We start from the raw sequence: 16477 nt of genomic DNA, 5'->3' as shown, positions 1-16477 counted from the left end.
ATGTTATATTTATCTGAAGAACTGTTCATATGTGACATTAACAGTCTGTTGTTCTCTATTCTATTATTACTATAACTTGTCTTTCAAAATGAAATGTCGGTTCCTGGTCTCTAATTTTATAAAATACATTTGCACCAAAAGTGCAACTTATATATTATGTTTTTTTCTTTATTCTTCTTTTCTTTATGAGCATTATGCGTTTTTTTTGGCTGGTGCAACTTATACTCCACAGCAACTTATAGTCAGAAAAATACAATAAGTATTTCATTAAAGAGGGTTTATTTTACTTCTATGGGGTATTAACTGCTAACACATAATATACTTACATCACCATGTTACCTTTTATTGTTTATGAAATTACTATATTCCCTGCAAACAACGTATTAACACATTTTATAAGTTTAAATTTTGTTTGTGAAGCTGAGTACCTGCTCCCTTTGCTCGCTGCACTCAGTAAAGTCATTTGCCCTTCAGAGCACTACTACAACACAATCAGCATACGTCCTGCTAATGAAGCCATACTGCGCATCGCACCAGGTTTGTGAAGTTGTTGCGTACAGTTTTGTCAAGTTTTTGCATATTCATAGAGAATTGTGGTGTGGGAGCACGGGTGAGGAGTACTGGACAAAATCTTACAGCTAATTGAAAGACTCTTTAGATGTGTTTTTGATGAGGGAACAACATTATAACAAGGTAGAAAACTCCAAACAGTGGATTTTGCATTATACAGTCTCTTAAAAAACAAACACACAAAATCAGATTCCAGCGTCAATGCAATTTTTAACCAGCAAAGTTTATTTATATATAACAACAGTACAAAGTGAATCCTTGGCTTGCAAAATAGGTGTGCTTCATATGTACAATAGATACACAATAATATATTATCATAACAAAACCAAAGCAAATAAAAAACAAGAGAACCAACCTTTTTTTTTTTTTAAATACTTTCTTACAATTTTCACAACACTTTTATAAAACAAGAACAAACAGCCAGTATTATTATCATTGTCAGTAATAACTATTTTACATTAAGTCCAGTGTCTACAGGGGATCAGTACAGGATTTCAGACGGAAGGTTAACTGGTGATAATCCGATGACAAAAATAAAAATATAATAAAAATATTAAGTTCAGGAAGTTTTTGTTTTTGGAGAAGGAATGGACAAAAACACGATCTATTTGGCAGCAAAGAAAGTGCACAGAGCCTCCTCAAGTTGGCAAAAAAAAAAATCATCAATCGACCAGCAATGAAAAGTAAACTCTTCTTAAAATAATAGCAAAATATAATTGACTTTGAAATACTGTTTAGTTATTGTTAGAAGAGAAAGGGACGCATGGGAAGCAAAAAAAAAAAAAAAAAAAAAAAAATCAAAAAACTCAAAAAAGTTGGAACAAATGGTGAAAAACACTTCAAACTGTGATATTATAAAGTAAAAAAAAAAAAAAAGGTATAATAACTACGGAAGCCCTGAGAGGCAAAAAAAAAAAAAAAAAAAAGGCAGGCACTCTATTTTCGAAGTGTTTTTTTTTTTTGTTTTTTTGCACCAGCTCAAAAAAGAAAAAGAGAGAAAAAAAAACATCCCCCCCCCCCCCCCCCCCCCCAAATTTCGTAAACCCTAACCCTAAAAAAACTAAAAGAAACAAAAAAAAAAAAAAAAAAAAAAAAAAACACTTAGAAAATAGAGTCCAAATAATCTGCCTTTTTTTTTTTTTTTTTTTTCTCTTGCCTCTCAGGGCTTCCGTAAATAACTGATTAAACAGAGATAGATAGATTTATTTATTTTTTTTACCCCTTTACCCCTCAGTTTTCACAAAAATATTGTGGAAAACACTGCATTTGTCCCAACGTTTTTGAAAATGTTTGTCAATTAATTAAAAAAAATCATAGCCACCTTGACCTGAAAAAAAAAAAAAGATCAACTCAACTCAACTCAAAAAAGTTGGTACAATTTGTCGAAAAGCACTTAAGATTGTAATGATATGAACTTAGATTTCTTTTTTAAACTTCAGATTAACCACAGATAAGATTTTTTTTAGTTTATGACCAAATTTCACAGAAATATACAGTTGAAAACATTGCATTTGTACCAACTTTTTTGAAATTCTTTGTAAATTAACTAAAACAACCAAACATGATCGCCACCCTGGACCAGTTCATGACAGTAGGAGCCAGATACACACACATAGATCCCTTTGGAAGAGGAGAAGGCATTTAGGTCCTGGTTTCAAACAATAACAAGCATTACTCCTTTAAGCAATGTGAGGTATGAGGAGGATACAATTCTATTCGCTGAAATCGGGAAGACACCTCAAAACAAGGAAGAAGCTGTGCTCTGAATGTGCACCGTTAGGTAGTGGTCAACAAGGTGCTTTCCCCATGGTACGAGAAAAATAATACATATGGATTATGGTCACGCTGCCCCCTACTGGCTGGATTTGAACATGAACCCCACCTCAGATCAGGAAGTGCCTGCTAAAGGGTTTCACATCTGTTCAAAAAGTACTGAAGTTCCACACTGCAAAACAGAATATATTTGAGATAATAGAAAAACTTGAATTCAGAATATTTAGTGTTTAGATGAATTACTTTGTGGACACATCTCAATCCATCCTTCCACCCACCTCGTCCTTTCGGTTATTACCCAAAGCTCATGGCCATAGCTGAGGGGAGGAACGAAGACTGACCGGTAAAACTCTTCACCACAACGGTTCGATACAGCGACCGCATCACTGCCAACGCTGCACCGATCCGCCTGTCAATCTCACGCTCCATCCTCCCCTCACTCGTGAACAAAACCCCGAGACACCTCTCAATTTCAGTCTTAATACTTGTTTCTAGGTAGTTTTGGTTGGCTTTGATTTTATTGTATATTCAAAACCAAGATTATCTATCACTGGAATAAGATAAAGTAATGCCATAAGTTAAAGGTGCATTATGTAATCATGTCTACTTTAAAAAAAAAATCATAGAATGGCATTAAAACTTCTATCCATGAAGACGAGCATGTTTTTCAAAGTACTGAATTTTGGCAATTAAAACACATGTAATTGAATACAGCCAAATTAGTATCATATTAGTAATTTAATGTGATGCAGTGAGGTGGAACACTCCAGAAATCGGGGTTAATATTCTGAATTGAAGCCTTTTTAATATCCCAGTTTGCAGTGCAACTTTCCTAGCAGTGGTTTTTGGAGCACAGAAGGAGAAACGGTGACAAAACACTTAAATAATAAACGATAGCAAAGTGAAAATCTAAGGCCACAAATAAAAGAAGCACCTCTGCCCCACTCCGGCTGTTTAAATGGCCTCACGCACACTGCATTAACACTACTGTACAAGCCAGGCTACGCTACGTTCAAGTACCCCATGTAAACAACGAGCAAACGGAAGAAGAGAAGAACGCATCGGGCCAGTGGATCCAGTCTACAGTTTTAAGTGGGGAGATTTTGAGACGTTTAAAAAGGTTTAGATTACACATTTCTGAAGCGGTAGTTCCACAATTTTGTGATTTGTCAAAAATACACACCTTCATTATCTTACCACATGCACGATATTATGAATTAGCTCAAGACTTTTGCTGTTTCTCGAGAGGTGTTTTCTGTAAACACTTTGTCTTGTCACTGCCTGATTTGCGTCACTTACCCAATTTGTGTCAATCATGCTTGACTTAATAAACTCAATTATATGTTTTTTATTTGTCAGTGGTTGTTTACTACATTTGGCAAAGCAAATTTCACAAAGTTTAGTTGTGAGAAAGAAACTGCATAAATAGAATACCTGATTATAAGTCTATATTAGATGCAGTTTGTCCATGGGAGTTTTTGACGCAAATTGGGAAGTAACTTAAAGTCTGACATTATTTTTAGAGACTACATTTAGGATTATCCCAATTTCTGTAAGATTGTTAGTCTAGATATAACAAGTCTTTGCAGTGACTTTTAAAATGTGTGCAAAAGTATACATATTTAGTCCCATGATTTTGTTTCGTACCTTCATTTTAAATACTCCAAACCACATCTGTTGTATAAAGCATAAACCGATTACCGTCAAGTGATTGGACACCTGGAAACAAAACGTGGGATTTGGCACTGGGTCGTGTGGGTTTGTGAAGACGTTTGCGGCAGTCGCGAAGCAATGTCGTCAGCCTCAGATCATCAGGACTGATCCGAGCTCCACGCGTTGGCACTTAGAAATCAAAGATGGACCCTTACAACACTTGCAGTACGTGATAGCATGCAATTAGGGACATGTATAAGATGAGGCGTCCTGATTGGGTAAGTGCGAGCGCTGCAGACACAACGAGGATCTGGAAGTAGGACCATGGACAGAGAAAATGGTGGACAGACTGCAATAGTACAAGATAGAGTAAGAAATTTGAAACAGTTTCTTTTGGTGGTGGCGCAGAAATGATACTTTTTGTGTTGTAGCCTAATAAAATGATCTTATGAGTTAATAATCCATTGATGTCAAGAGTGATAAAAAGCTTAGGGTTGTTGTCATGAAGATAATCAATCAAAAGCCTACATATTTGATCATTTAAATAGCCAAAAGTCCTTCAAAACTCTCGTGACTGAAACTCATGATGAGTCTGTTCCAGAGGTGAGACCAAGTCGTTGTTTCGCTTTTTTCTCAAGTAAGTCTCAAGTCTTTGACCTCAAGTCCCAAGTCAAAGACATAAAAGTCCAAGTAGAGTCTCGAGTCACTGGCAAGAAGTCCAAGTCAAGTCCAAATCAAGTCCAAGTCATCTTGGAAGCTTTGAGCTTCAAGTCATTTCAAGTCTTTATACCAAAGTACCAAATAAAGCTTCGATTTTCATAATTTATATGATATATTTTAAACTAAATTGTACTTAAAAAGTCATGGTATATTTATTTAAGAGTTGCAGAAAGGCCAATTTTTCCTTTCCTTTCAATATCTTTGTGTGAATCATTACGGTCAGAATAGAAAGAATTTACATTTAAAAGTGCTTAATAAGTTATTTTGTTGTTTAGTCTGCACTGAAATGGAAGGATCATGTTCTATGTAGTTCCCTGTATTGTATTGTATGTATTGTACTGTATATTACTGTTGTACATTTGAGTATCACAGTGCTTCAGTTACATCCAAAGTAACAAATAGAGAAATAGAAAAATGGGAGGGACATGTTCCATTTTGTTCCTGTAAAATTAATCACTGCATTTATCAACTGTAAAGAGAAAAGTATTTAAAAAAACAACATATATTTTTAAGTCTTCTCAAGTCACAGGCCTCAACCGAGTCAAGTCCCAAGTCACTGACCTTCAAATCCAAGTTGAGTCCCAAGTCTTTTATCAAGTCAAGTCTCAAGTCCTAAAAATAGTGACTCAAGTCTGACTATAGTCCAAGTCACAACTCTCAAGTCTCCACCTCTGGTCTGTTCTATTTAACATATTGGTAAAATTCCTCAAAATAGTGTCCATGATCGAAACAAATCATGTGATTGCACTTTTAAAATACATTAAGATTAAATAAGCAATATGTTAACTAAAACGATGTGTTGTTAGAGGTGTGTTATGTAACTTTCATGGTTGAGGGTCCACCACTTGCTTGTCTCCATGGAGATATTGTTGCTTTGTCTGCAATGTTCCAAAGGATGGTATTTAACATTTTTAAAGGTATTTTTAAGCAATATAAACATCCATAATTGAATAAATGGATCAAGTTTGACATCATATTGTGGAACATTACAGGCAAAGACAAATATTACCTGTGCCACCATAGTCTCCATAACAGAAAATGTATGGACACATCAACTGAAATGACCATATATGTTGCTAATGAATTTAAGATCACATAGCTAAACATTTTTCATTGGCCAACCAGCGATCGCACTGTCCACCATTTCCTTCTGTCTTCGATTTGACCATTGATTGATTTGAATACTTATGGCACGCAGGTCAACTGGGCCAAAAAACTACAACAAAACAAACAAACCAAGTAAAAACACTTGTACATTCACATAGAGACTCATTGGAAGGGATACAGACTGGGAATGAGCAGAAGGAACCCAATGGACCCAACGCAATGTCAACAGTTAAGGTGCAAGCACGCCTCCTCAACTTTTAGAAATCTCCCTGTACACTTCCATGGAGAGATTTCGGCCAGATTATTGGATAGAAATGAAACGTAACGCAACCTGTGTCACTCTTTAAGCAGTCTATAGACGCTGCAACTCATGTCCAAGTAGAAAAATAAAATCTCCTTTGTGAAATGCCGTTGTCAGCTTCTCGTCTTTTCGCGATCCAAGCAGAGAATAAATATGTAGTCAGGAGTTTTCTTCATGCACACTCACGCGCACACGCACACCGTTTTCCCCCCAAAATATCGGAACAAATAAATAAATAAAAGTTGCGTCGAGAGACATTCCTTCCTTTCCGCGATCAGCAGGTGAAGCGCTAGGCCAGTCTCTAGGCTCGGAAAATAGCTGGTACCGTCGTATAGGAAGAGCAAAAGCAGGCGTTGTCGTCGGAGTCTTTCTGCTTGTGAGTTCCATGTTTTTAAGTTCGTACTGCACCGCGATGAAGAGGTATAATGTAAGAGCTTCTGCTGGACTGCGGGGGGGGGGCGCTCTCAGCTCTCCAGAGACATGGCTGAGATGAGCTGGTCGACCTTGTAGGCCAGGCGCTGCTTCCTCGCCGTTTCGTCTTGTTCCAGAGCGGCTGTGATCTGCAAGAGAAATATGGAAACGTTATTAAATTGTTCATAATGCGCGATTTTCTGATCTATGTTATAATGTTATTTCTAGTGTTGTAGTCAAGACCGCACTAATCGAGACCAAGACTAGTCCGAGACCACAAGATCCCGAGTCCAGGACAAGACCAAGACCTCTGAGGGTTGAGACCGAGACAAGACCGCGATCAAGGCCCATTGAGACCAAATCGAGACTATCTTTGTAATTTTCAACATTTATTTGTATTTTACAGTTATTTTGATGGATGTATATCAATGTTTTTATAAATCTAGCTCCATTTTATCAATCGTCGAGTCTCAGACCTCAAGACCGAGACAAATCTGAGTCCAAGCGCCTTCAAGATCAAGACAAGATCCGAGTCCAAGCGCCTTCAAGACCGAGAAAAAGGCCGAGTCCGAGACAAGACCAAAATCCGCAAAAAAACGATCTTGAACTCAAGACTGGTCAAGAGTATTACGACACTAGTTGTTTCCTTATCAAAAACATCCATGGAGTTGTTCTGAGTTCTTCTCTCACACAGAAAACTCCATACACTTTCACTTGAATTATTGAAAACTACTGCTACATGACATCACAAGGTGGAATTATTAGTCTACATTTCTTTGGAGATGAGTTACTCAAACACAAATCTAGTTATGGTTTTGATGAGATAACAACATTTTAACATAAATGTTCTCTTCTTAAAGCTCAGAAGAGAACATTATATGTAATACTGGACCATCAAAACAATAACTACTGTTTTTATTATGTTCAAATCGATAATTTCAATTTGTTTTGAACACTTTTTCAATATAAAACAAAACAAAAAAGACTAATGCTACAGTTTTTCTTGGCTGTTAGGGTTCAAGGTACAGGGATGTTTGCCATGTAACCAAGTCGAAGGTTTGATTCTCCCTAGCAACCATACATACTTCCATTTGTGTCATCGGGCAAGATACTATTCCCACTTTGCCTAATTTATTATTATTAGCAAGTTCAGAGATTTTTGATGATCTATTAGAACTAAGTTACATTTTTGGTTTGTTTGTTGTGGACGTACAATTTAAGTCTAGATCAACAAATAGTGCAAATTATTTTTTTTTTACCATTGCAAAATAGGGTCAAAATTGTCACCTTTAACGAGGGGGTCAATAGTGGACCAAATTACTAACAAACAATCTGATATAGTGGATTTTAGTGGCTCGATAAACTAAGCCAGGAGACAATCACTTAATTTGGCAATACTTTATTTTCCATTGCAACATCTGCCCAATGCTCTAGTGGGGGTCTGCGTGCCTCTAGATCATTGAAGATTCCAATACAAACACAGGAGAATAATTCAATCAACCCCAGATCTCATGGCTGTGTGCATTGCATGGAAAGCCTTTATTCCTAAATGAGCAGACACATTACATCATCCCCTTTGCAGCTGACTACAACTCGGAGAAATATTTGTGCATTAGGCGTTGCTTTTTATCTTCCGAGCGGGCGCCTTGTAAGTTTGGCATTTGTGGAGTTTAGTTCAGAAGAGAATGACAGTCTGTGCTCTGCGTCTGCTCATCTGCTGTGTGCTTGTCTGAACCAATTTATGTCTCCATCATAACACACAAGATGAGCTTTAAACTAATATAAAAGAACAAGGAGAGTAGCCATATGGGTTTATCTGGTCGTGGCATAAGACCCGAGGTGAACCGGAGGGTAAAGTAGCTACAAATTGTACTCGAGAGGGTGTTGTTTTACTTCAAAATAATATTACAGAAGTTGAAGTATGAAGTAGTGGTCCAAGAATGTACTCAAATGAGAATCTTATCAGCGTTGGCGTAAGTGTGTGTGGAGCCAGAGGGTATAGCCAAAAAGTTGCACTCAAGATAGGCTATTGTTGTTTCAAAATAATATTACAGAAGTTGAAGTATGAAGTAGTAGTCCAAGTAAGTACTCAAATGAGAGTTTTATCAGGGCTGGCATAAGTCTGTGTGCGGGGAGCCAGAGGGTATAGCCAAAAATTGAACTCAAGAAAAAGTATTGCTACAACAAAATAAGATTATAGAAGTTGAAGTACAAGAAATAGAAATAGTGGTCCAAAAAAACTCAAGTATTTGGAGAAACTACTACTCATTACAAAGAGTAACTTCTGGACATGACATCTGATTTAAGTGGATCCAATGGGAAGAACAAAACATTAAATAATCCATGAAATCTGGTATTTTTAGAGGATGGACCCCAAAAAATGAGAATCAAATCTGAACTGAACAGCAGGAAGAGTAACAAGAGAGTGAGAAGAGACCCTCCTACATACAAAAAAGTGTGTACACAGACACATTTGGGGAGAGGGGGGTTAAGTGTCTTGCCCAAGGACATAATAACAGCAATCTCTCAGCATTCATCTGTGGGAGCTGGAATCGATCTGATCGCTCAACCAATGATACCAACGTTTGAACCGCCAACCTTTGGATCAGCGGACAAAGACTCTACCAACTGAGCTACTGTCATCATGCTGAATGAACTGAAAATTCCAGGCAAAGCAGTAAAATGTCCATGAAGACCAGCGCTCTCAAACTCAACTGGAGCAGGGGCTGAAGTTATAAAATCAGTGTTGGCCGGGGGCTGCGTATTATATAACATGTTATATACGACCACCAAACTATTACACGGGCTCACATAGAGGAAACTTGAATGGATATTTGAAATTTCAATATGTTTAAGATAATGTATAATGTCCAGCTATACTTCTGTCTCTCTAAAAGTATTATATATATTTTTTTTGTACACTCATTTTACCCATTTCTGCATAAAAAAAACAAGCCACTACATTATGCTGTGTGTCTGGCATGTGAATTAAACAAAAACAAAACAATAAAACCTGAAGAAGTGCTAAATAAAGGCCAGTGCACACATTTAAAATATCTTTTGTAATGGTAATGGTTTGGAGGTGCTTTAGCGCTGTTGACAAACGGGCCTCCTCCTCTGCTCCTCCACTACGGCCTCTCCTTTTGGGCAGCTGGATCGCTGTGCACTTTCACTCTCATGACGAAACTTCATGAGAGTTCAGAAGACAGCTCCTGGACAGTTTCTCATTTTGTTTGTTGGTCAGATCTCCACCAGCATCAATACAAGTGTCTATTGTAGGTGCGTTGAGTATTTCCATTTCTTGGCTAACTCTTCTTTGAGCTAGACATTGTGTCTCACTTTATCTTTCTTCAGGAGAGTAGCTTTGAGCTCTTTAACTCCACGTCTTTTTCTTTTGTCTTGTTTGGTGTTTCAGATGTGACTTTTTTGGAATTGACAAGCTCATGTTTTAGATGCACATTTTCCAGTACTTCACACTTATTACCAGATCTCATAATGTGCGTTAACTTGGTCTTGTAGTTGCTTGTCCTTCCTCTGAAGAGTAGCAGTAAGTTTTTGTGACTTCAGGTCTTTTCTAGGCTTTTTCGTTCGTCTTTGGCATGAGTTTATTAGAGTTGGCAAGCTCTTGTTTAGATGCACATTTTCTTGTACAGGTGCTGGAACCCCTTATGTGCAATAACTTCTTATCCTTCTCCTGAGTAGCACTGAGTTTTTGCAACTTCAAGTCTTTTTCATTCGCCTTGACAAGCTCTTGTTTTAGTTGCACATTTTCCTGTTTTGTAAAATCATACAGGTACCGGAGCGCCATATGTGAGATAACCAGGTCTCAGAGTTCTTTGTCTTTCTTTTGAGGAGTAGCAGTGAACTCTAAGGTCTTTTCTTTTTCCATCTTCTCCTCAGTCTTAAGTTTGCAGTCCAAAACAAAGCTTCTTTGGACCTGATCTGCATGCTTGGCCCTTGTCTGCTCTAACTCTTTCACGCAGCTCCCTGACCAGACTGCTGTCCTCCAGGGGTGTACGTTCCTGGACCAGACTTCTTTCCTCAGGGTTTGTGGGCTTCTGGATGTTGGGAGACACCAGTTTTGTCTCCTGTGGCTCAAAACATCTTCAGTCTTTTATGTATGAGTGCAATATGTTTTCAGTTTTCAGTATAACTATAAAAATGTCATTGTGAGTGACTGTAATGTGTGTTTCTTTTTTTTCTTTCTTTTTTTTTTTTTTTTTTTTTTACATATTTTACCACCGCCCCCATTTCGTGACCTCCTCTTTTGGGTGAACCTGCTTCCTGTCCTGTTCATCACAATGGCGTCTGCTGGCTCCCGTCTCCCACTCATCTGCTTAAGTGCTCTCCCACCCCTCCATACTCCCCTCTCCCTCCCGTACACCCCCATCTTCCTCCGTCTTTTTAGCCCTGATAGAATCTATTATTAATCTGAACCGAGCATGCAGGTGCACCATCTCCCCTCCCAAATCCATTTAGCTGTGCCCCGCTAGCCGTGGTTAGCCTGACACACCACCTTTTAGAAGAATGAAGGTGGCTTAATAGTGTTAGATGATTTTTTATGCACTCTCGGCAATGTGTGTGGGAAAAGGAAAAAAAAACAAAAAAACTGTGTGGTTGCATGTGTCCGGATCTATGTGGACTGCAAAGGAAGCAAAAATGTGAGGTTCAAGGGAAGGTTGGACGGATAATAGGTGGAAATAAGGTATGAATGGAGATGAGGGAGAGAGAGGGGGAGAGAAAGAGTGGGGGAGTAGGTGAGAGGGAGGGGGAGAGAGAAAAGAGAGAATGAGACAGCAGGGAAAGAGACACAGAGAAAGAGAGCGAAAGAGTGAGGTTAGAGGGTGAGGTAAAGAGAATAAGAGAAAGAGTCATAAGTAAGAGTGACAAAGAGATAGGGAGAAAGAGAGAGGAGGGGCTGAAAGAGGGAGAGAAAAAGAGAGAATGAGACTGCAGAGAGAGAGACACACACAGAGAGTCAGAGAAAGAGAGTGAGAGAGAGGGCAGAGGGTGAGGTAAAGAGAATAAGAGAAAGAGTGGTAAGAAAGAGCGACAAAGAGACAGGGAGAAAGAGAGAGCACGGAGAGAGTGAGAGACAGAAAGAGGAGGGGCTGAAAGAGGGAGAGAAAGAGAGAGAAGAGAGAGAAGAGAGAATGAGACTGCAGAGAGAGAGAGAGGGACACAGCAAGATAGAGAGAGAAAGAGAGCAACAGAGTGAGGGTAGTGGGTGAGGTAGAGAGAATAAGAGAAAGAGTGGTAAGAAAGAGCGACAAAGAGATAGGGAGAAAGAGAGAGCATGGAGAGAGAGACTGAGAGAGGGAGAGAAAGAGAGAGAAGAGAGAATGAGACTGCAGGGAGAGAGACACAGAAAGTCAGAGAAAGAGAGCGACAGGGGATAAGAGAAGAGTGGTAAGAAAGAGTGACAAAGAGATAGGGAGAAAGAGAGAGCATGGAGAGAGACAGAGAGAGGAGGGGCTGAGAGAGAGAAGAAAAAGAAAGAGAAGAGAGGATGAGACTGGAGGAATAGACACACAGAGAGAGTTAGAGAAAAAAAGAGAGAGAGAGAGAGATGGCAGAGGGTGAGGTAGAGAGAATAAGAGAAACAGTAACACACAGGTAGGGAGAAAGAGAGAGAATGGAGAGAGTGAGAGACAGAGAGAGAGGAAAGTAGAATAACACAGAGAGGAAGAGATACATAAGAGAGAGAGAGATGGAGTGAGAAAGCGGAAAGATTTAAGGAGAAAGAGAGACAGAGAGAGTGGACGAAAGAGAAGGAGATAAAATATGGAGAAGAGACAGAAAAAGAGAGGAGACAGTGGTGTAGAGAGGGTGGAGAGGGGAAGAGAGAAAGGAGAGATAGGGAGTAAGAGAAAGAGAGAGAGAGAAAGAGGGTAGGGGGTGAGGTAGAGAGAATAAGAGAAAAGACTGACTAAGAGATAAGCAGAAAGAGAGAGCATGGACAGAGAAGGTGCTGAGAGAGAGACAGAAAGACAGGAAAGTAGAACAACATAGAGAGGAAGAGAGAAAGTAAAAGAGAGACATAAGAGAGAGAGATGGAGTGAGAAGGCGACAGATAGAGTAGAGGAAAGAGAAGGAGACAGATTAGACAAAAAGTAGGAGGTCGAAAATATGGAGAAGAGAGAGAAAAAGAGAGGAGGATAGCAGATAGTGGAGTAGAGAGGGAGAGAGGGGAAGAGAGAAACGAGAGATGGGGGGAGAGAGAGAGAGATTAAAGGTCAGGCTAATGCTTCCCACAGGAGCGTCTGACATTACCACCACAATGTCTCATAAATGCTGTGTCTAAAGGCAGCGCTCTGTAGAAATGTGGATAATGGACACTATTCACAGTACAAGAGGCGCGCTCACGTCTAATGCTGCCAACTGTGTGGTCGACGAGGCTCGACACATGCAGGAACACCGGGAGGACCAGCTAGTAGTAGTAGTAGCAGTAGTAGTAGTAAAAAAAATAAGTAGCAAACAGCATACTCTCTTTACTTTTAGACAAGGACCTGAGCAAACTTGTATAACTGAACAAGAAGTAGTGGTAGTGATGGTAGAAGAAGTAGTTGTGTAGTAGCAACAGTATAGCAGTGGTGATAGTAGCATCAGTAGCAGTAGCAGTAGCAGTAGTAGCAGTAGTAGTAGTAGTAGTAGTAGTAGCTATAGTAACTGTAGTAGCTGTAGTAGTTGTAGTAACTGTAGTAGCTGTAGTACTTGTAGTAGTTGTAGTAGCTGTAATATCTGTAGTAGCTGTAGTAGTTATAGTAGTTGTAGTAGTTGCAGTAGCTGTAGCAGCTGTAGTAGTTGTAGTAACTATAGTAGTTGTAGTAGTTGTAGTGGTTGTAGTAGTTGTAGTAATTGTAGTAGTTGTAGTAGTTGTAGTAGCTGTAATATCTGTAGTAACTATAGTAGTTGTAGTAGTTGTAGTGGCTGTAGTAGATGTAGTAATTGTAGTAGTTGTAGTAGCTGTAGTAGTTGTAGTAATTGTGGTAACTGTAGTAGTTGTAGTAGTAGTAATTGTTGTTGTTGTAGTAGTTGTAGTAGCTCTAGTAGTTGTAGTAGTTGTAGTAGCCATAGTAGTTGTAGTAAATGTAGTAGCTGTAGTAGTTGTAGTAGCTGTAGTAACCATAGTAGTTGTAGTAAATGTAGTAGCTGTAGTAGTTGTAGTAGTTATGTAGTAGTTGTAGTAGTTAAAATAATGAAATATATGAAAAAAAACATAATGAAATAAAACAAAATAAAAAAAACAAAAAAAAACAGTTAGTCTTTTCTTATGCCCTTGGGCAAAGCACTCTACTCTTTTTGGCAATGAATGAATATGGCTTCTGAGTGTAGACGTGGAGCAGTAAAAGTACTTTCCTTTTCCTTTTTAAAATAACATCAAAATTGTGAAGAGGTAGTAAGTACTTTGACTATTACAACTATATATTTTACATTTCCTTCATACTAAGCCATGTTGAAATGCTTATAGTATATACTGATGGTACTAGTAGTTGTCAATAGCAATTAATTGTAGTTGTAGTAGTAGTAGTAGTAGAAGTAATGCTATTCATATTTTAGTCAACAGGATTTGCCTCATTGAACTCACTTGACCCCTGCGCTTTGGTCCACCTCCCCCCTCCCCTCTCCTCTGACCCGCCTGACCTCTGACCCCTGCAGCGCTCCCTCAGGCTGAAGTATACGCACACACCAACACGCCCAGCTTTCATTCAATTTGCGCTCACAATCTGCGTATAATTGAGTAAGGCTGCGTCTGATAATGTAGAGACCGCCCGGCACTGCCCTCCAGGTAAAATCTGGAGTGGCACAGTTCTCTGAGTGTGCATGCTTCAGTGGAGGACAGAGAACCATAGGAAACGACTATATACGCTATACGCTACAAGGGAATTCTCATTATGAAAGAATGCAGGATTAATTATAGCGTGCGGTAATGTAATGCATGTGAAATGTATGTGTGATGGGATTAAAACAGCAGGAGGGTTGTGATGGGGAAATATGATGAAAAGAAAAAGGAGGAAACAACAGGCAGCAGGTGGCGGTTCAGAGCAGGTTTAAGATGGATGTTCATGTGAATGCACAGTGCACCGGGCAAATGTGAAATCAAGTGTAATCAGATCAACAACACATTATAGAACAAAGTATGGATGGCGTTGCTTGGAAATTCATGGGCCTTGTTTTGAAAGATGATCAAATGTACAAAGATGTTGCAGTCAAAGTTTCGCTAAGTAAGTTTTAAGTAGTGGGGAAAGTGCTGTTCTTGCAGTAAGTACCGGTAATATGAGTAGTATTTTAGTACGTCTTATTTGTCAGTCAATACTTTTGCGTCAACTTAAAGGTGCACAATGGACTTTTTCTGATTGACAGTCCAACACCTACTTGGTTCCATGGTGATGTACTGTAACTGCTTTGCATGGAGTAGTATGGCAGGTGCTAAATATTATGTTTCCATGGAGACTAGACCAAGTTACAGGTCAAATATGCGAAGAGGTGAGCCTACTTTTTTTTTTTTTTTTGCCTGGTAACGACAATTTTCAAGTAAGACCAAGTGTAGGCTTTTTGTTGGTAAAAAATTTAAAGTAAATATAAGCTTAGCATTAGAAACACTGGTAGTGAATACATAGCCTGATTCATCAGCTGGTTTAAATTCGTAGAAACCGTCTGACCTCCCTGCATTAGGATTCGTTCACTCGACGGTAGGAGAGTGCTTTTTTTATTTAACCAATCGCTGCTATTTGGTCGTGACGTATGTAATGCGCTGCTAACGGGGCTAACTGGTATATTAAGCTTTTCCCAAATCCCGTAGGAAGAAGAGTAATAACGCCTTTTCCCTTGATAAAATTCACCAAACATTCTCTTTGTTCCGGCTTTAAATCCTTGATCTCGGAAATCGCTGTCAACACAGAAGGTCTGTTTTCATCTACATCCATCTCGACCACTTTGTTTACTGTTGTGCTGTACCACAAAAATGGACCCAGTCATGGCTTCACAGCTCTTCGTTGATTGGCTTCCGGGGTACTTGCAAACTATCTAGTGTATTTCGATTCCTGACCTAATCACTGAAGAGAAATGAAATTGAGCAGAGGCACTGGGTGGCGTCAGCCTGGCTAGTGAATAAATGCAAGATAGATGAATTGCATTCCCGTTATGATGAATTCCACTTTGAGAAACATTACACACCAGCAGATACCGGCCTCCCAACTATAAAAGCCACAAGGCACCTCGAAGATACACCACTTTTAAATAAATGGATGTGCAACTAAATATTCACCATATTTAAATCATTTTGCATTTTTGGAGCCAGCCATAGCCAAAAAAAGTGCACTACATTTCCCAATATTCCCACAGTCCCTGCCTCCTGAATTGCCCCGTACTCCTGTGTTATTAGTCCTCTCCTCACCTCTTCACTGTATTTGCTGACGTAGGAGTAGATCTCGTTCAGAGCGCTGAGCATGTTGAAGTCACAGGAGTGGAGCCGGGCCTGTTCTGCCAAATAGGCGTTCATGTCCTGGTCACTGATGGCAGGCAGACGGTTTATGTCGGCGTAGTACCTGCGGAGGGAGACGGGACGTTACAGCATACTCAATGGAACAAAAAGAACTTCTAGGCAAAATAGAAATCTCTACATGAGAAAAGCTTTAATTCACAGCTGTAAAGTTCATTTTTCATGGTTCTGACTTGTATAAAAATGTACTTCTAAAGCTTTATTTGATTTGATTTCAAGGCATTCCAAAGCTGTTTCATTGCATTTTGTTTTCAAGCATTTATTTTTTTTTTGCCAGTGAAATATAATAAGGAAAAAAAAGAAAACACATGCAGAGACAAGATGGATGAAGTGTCTAGCCCAAGGAAACACTGCATTGAAGTGCCAACAGTTGCTACTTCAACCAGTAAATAAGTCAGATAGCCAACACCACTGGTTCTTTTTCCATTTCTCACCAAGTA

At 39.0% G+C, this 16477-nt stretch overlaps 1 protein-coding gene across 1 annotated transcript in view; it reads right to left on the bottom strand.

The window, feature by feature from the left end:
* Nucleotides 1-6588: 6588 nt before the first annotated feature.
* The window catches only part of LOC110154017 (plexin-A2-like), a 171283-nt gene continuing 161394 nt past the window's right edge, over nucleotides 6589-16477 (bottom strand). Inside the window, exons 24-26 of the mRNA XM_055165940.1 lie at nucleotides 15933-16083; nucleotides 10507-10623; nucleotides 6589-6684 (exon numbers count right to left, since the gene is read on the bottom strand). Coding sequence (XP_055021915.1) covers nucleotides 6589-6684; nucleotides 10507-10623; nucleotides 15933-16083 — 364 coding nt within the window. The remainder of the gene's footprint in view (nucleotides 6685-10506; nucleotides 10624-15932; nucleotides 16084-16477) is intronic.

This window comes from Boleophthalmus pectinirostris, unplaced genomic scaffold (assembly GCF_026225935.1).
Source record: "Boleophthalmus pectinirostris isolate CB_2022bp ecotype Guang Dong unplaced genomic scaffold, ASM2622593v1 HiC_scaffold_8, whole genome shotgun sequence".
NCBI classification, from domain to species: Eukaryota; Metazoa; Chordata; class Actinopteri; order Gobiiformes; family Gobiidae; genus Boleophthalmus; species Boleophthalmus pectinirostris.
This window is presented reverse-complemented; position numbering and strand designations above follow the sequence as displayed.